The following is a 3,275-nucleotide window of genomic DNA, read 5'->3' on the forward strand; positions in this document are numbered from 1 at the left end:
GGAGCCTGCTGCAGCCCTGCAGCTGGCCCAGGGCCTGAGCAGGGGAGAGTTCTACGGGTACCCCAGCACGAGCAGAGCTCTTCCCCCCTCCCAGGGCAGCTTTTTGTACAATCAAGAGAAAACACTGGAAAATCCAGGCAAAACATCCTCCTGCAGAGCTGCAACCCCCGAGGGCTGCATGCCACTTTGTGAGCCTCAGAAACATCAGGGCAGCGGCAGATGCTGCCAGAGACCTTCCCAAGCTCAAACACACCCAGCTCCCAGTGAAACCACATCTGTGCAAAGAGCAAATCAACAGTAATAGTAATGAGGGAGATAAATCAGAAGGAGTTATTTATAAATGGATGCTGGCGGTCAGAGGGCCAGGCCAACGGCACAGCGTCATTCTCTGACTTCTGATACTCCTCCGCTAGCAGGGAAAAGGCTTCCTGGGTAAAAGATCTGTGTCAGGCAGCCAACGAGAAGAACGGACTGCCACCGAAGCAGTGTGATTTTAGTACCAGAGCAGTATTATCCTGTAACTAAACAGGGCGTCATGCACCAGAACAGACATAAAAGCCCACGAAGAAGTGAGGGTCTCCAAGCTGCATTACGCCAATTAACAACTCACCTGTATGTTCTGAACAACGTCTTTGAATGGAGAGGACCTCTGCAGACACGTGTTCACCATGTCCATTGCTCTGTCGAAGTTCTTTACATACTCTCCATACATCTTCAGAAAAGGAGCAAGCTTCTGCAGGATGTCTCCTAGCCGAGGGTTGACATTCCTACGGGGAGAGACGAGAAGTACTGCAAGCTCTGGAAATCAAGACCGTCTTCAGAGGGAAGACACAGCTGTGAGATGGTCGCAGTGCTCTCCCATGTGCACAAGCACTTACACACACATGCGATCAAGATGCTTCAGGCCAAGTTTAGTTTGAAGTCATTTATACAGTACACTAAACAAAACCATAAACATTAACCTAAGTATACAAAGGATGATGCCTCTGCCCCCACTGTCACTCCCCTAAGATCAGATTCAAACTGACCATGCACCGTTAAGAAAACTTCCAGATATCTCTGCTGTCCCGCACAAAAGTCTTGGGGAAAACTTTTACTTTTCAAAAATGACCATTTCCACCACAGCCCAGCATCTGAAGAGGTTTTAACGCAAAGAGATCGCCCAGTCCAGCTGGGTGGTCCCAGGGAGCCAGGCACACGTTCGCCTAGAGACCTCCCCAGGCTGGGCGCCATGGTGGTCACGCATCCTTGTGTCCTCCAAACTCCTGGCCAGGCAGAGCACCAGCCGCTGCCCCCAGGTCTTCTCTCCAGCTGAACTTGTGACCTGCAGCCTGACTGCACCAGACTCTCTTCAGCCATCTAACAAGCTTCTGAGCTCTCCTCATTTCCAGGCTCTCCATTTTTTTTCCCCGTTTACTACAGCTGCCCCTGTAAACGCAAGTCAGCTACTGAGACTCCTTTATTCCTCCTGGTCAGTGATGCCCTGTGTAAAGACTGGACTCGGCCCAGAGAGAGGAGAACTCTGCTCTGGTCTCAGTCATTTAGGGCACTGGGAAGGGCAGGGCATCCGCACTCTGCACCTTCCACTGCAGAACGCTCTTGGCAGCCCGTGGGTCATCTCAAGCCACGTTTCCTAGACCTGCCTTACAATTAACTTTTCTACCTGTGGCTGCATTTCTGCCTTATCTACCACTTACTATGGTGGTATTTGACCTTTATTAACCATTGAAAAAAAAAGCCCAACCAAACCTACACTTATTTTCTTAAGAAAAGCACATGTACACTGTCACGAAGAATATTTATTATCTCTAGAACACAAGGCCGACAAATTCTGGGGTAAAAAATTGTGCACCACTGTGGTGCTCTACAACAGAAACAGACATAAGCAGATTTATAGATAGGAAGTCATCTACCCTTACCTGTCCAGATTTTCCATTGGTTGGCTGCTGTAATGCTGGTTTTAACATTAGTTTTTATATAACCATAACAAAATTCATTAAAGAAAAAATAAAACGCGTGTTTCCAACACGGCATGCAAAGCCTGGACTGACACAGTGATGCATTTTCCTTCTTTGACAGGTAGCTGGGGTTTTATTAATACTTCACAGTGGGGCCAAAATACTTCAACAATGGGGCCAAAATCAGCAATTTCCTTCCTCCCTAGTACTGCAGTTTCACAGTCCTGCAGTCACAGGAGAGTGGAGCTACAGTCAGGAAAACAGCTCTGGCAGCACTTTGGACTGAAATAATTCTCTCAGTATGCTCTGGAAATGTTGAGTGCTCTGGTCTACGCTTGTGGTCAGAAATAGGCACTTACGGGAGTCTACACCAATGCATTAAATAACAAGTGAACTACTGCATTAAACAATTAAAAATTTGGAATCAGACCACGCCTTACAGTTCCTACAGTTGCTTTAAAACACATTTTTAAAATAACTGTAATGACAGATACCCACCACTCTTGTGTAATTCTTGTTTTGAGCTCAGGAAGAAGAAATTGCCCATGGAAACAATAGATGGAAGAAATATTTGAGAAGATGCCTGTGATCACTTCAGGGGAAATACCTGCTTCTGACAGCTTAGTGCAAAAAACCTGAGGAAGACAACAAGAGAGAAACAACGCACATTTACACAGACCCGTCCCAGAGACACTGGCCTTAGACGCGCTGTGACAAAGCTGACCGACTGCCTTGGAACAGAGCTACAGTTCCTCATGCCTGGTGCTTCGTCCCTGGGGTCCTTCAGGAGGTTCACAAAGTGTAAGCCCACTGTCAGGCCGGGTTAGATTTATGACCGTGGGCCATAGTCATAGACTAGAAAATCTGAGGGGTAAGTCATAACGGGTTGATACCACTGAGAAGACAAGACATCTTGTATCTGGGAGGCCAAGTTGCAAAGAGCCCCCAGAGCTCCCTGAAGAGCACTTACTTATTCCTGTTTGTGTGAAGCAAAATAAACCATGCAATTATTTTGCTTCTCTGTGGGAAAAATTACCCTGTACTGAAAAGGGAAAGACACTCCCTAGCTTTTCAAGGTCTTGAAACAGCCTCTGGTCCTCCAAAGCTAGCACTGGAAAGCCTTCCACAGAGGTCCTACAGCCTAAGGGTAGAGGGCTTTGCAAGTTACAGCACTGAAGAAGGGTTCTATCAAGGTGACAATCCCCTTCTTTCCCCTTGTTTTTAAACAGCGCTTGGTTTGCAGTGTGACCCATCTTTATTTTTACTTCTTTCCTGCACATTCATGTTGGGTTTTTCTTAGAGATTATTACAGGAATG

At 46.9% G+C, this 3,275-nt stretch overlaps 1 protein-coding gene across 1 annotated transcript in view; it reads right to left on the reverse strand.

Annotated features, from left to right (window-relative positions):
- Positions 1-3,275, reverse strand: part of FGD3 (FYVE, RhoGEF and PH domain containing 3) — a 48,588-nt gene that overhangs the window by 29,517 nt on the left and 15,796 nt on the right. The window contains exons 5-6 of the mRNA XM_010139314.1: positions 2,457-2,593; positions 611-767 (exon numbers count right to left, since the gene is read on the reverse strand). Of these exons, the coding sequence (XP_010137616.1) occupies positions 611-767; positions 2,457-2,593 (294 nt within the window). The remainder of the gene's footprint in view (positions 1-610; positions 768-2,456; positions 2,594-3,275) is intronic.

Source organism: Buceros rhinoceros, unplaced genomic scaffold (assembly GCF_000710305.1).
Source record: "Buceros rhinoceros silvestris isolate BGI_N320 unplaced genomic scaffold, ASM71030v1 scaffold10837, whole genome shotgun sequence".
Lineage (NCBI taxonomy): Eukaryota > Metazoa > Chordata > Aves > Bucerotiformes > Bucerotidae > Buceros > Buceros rhinoceros.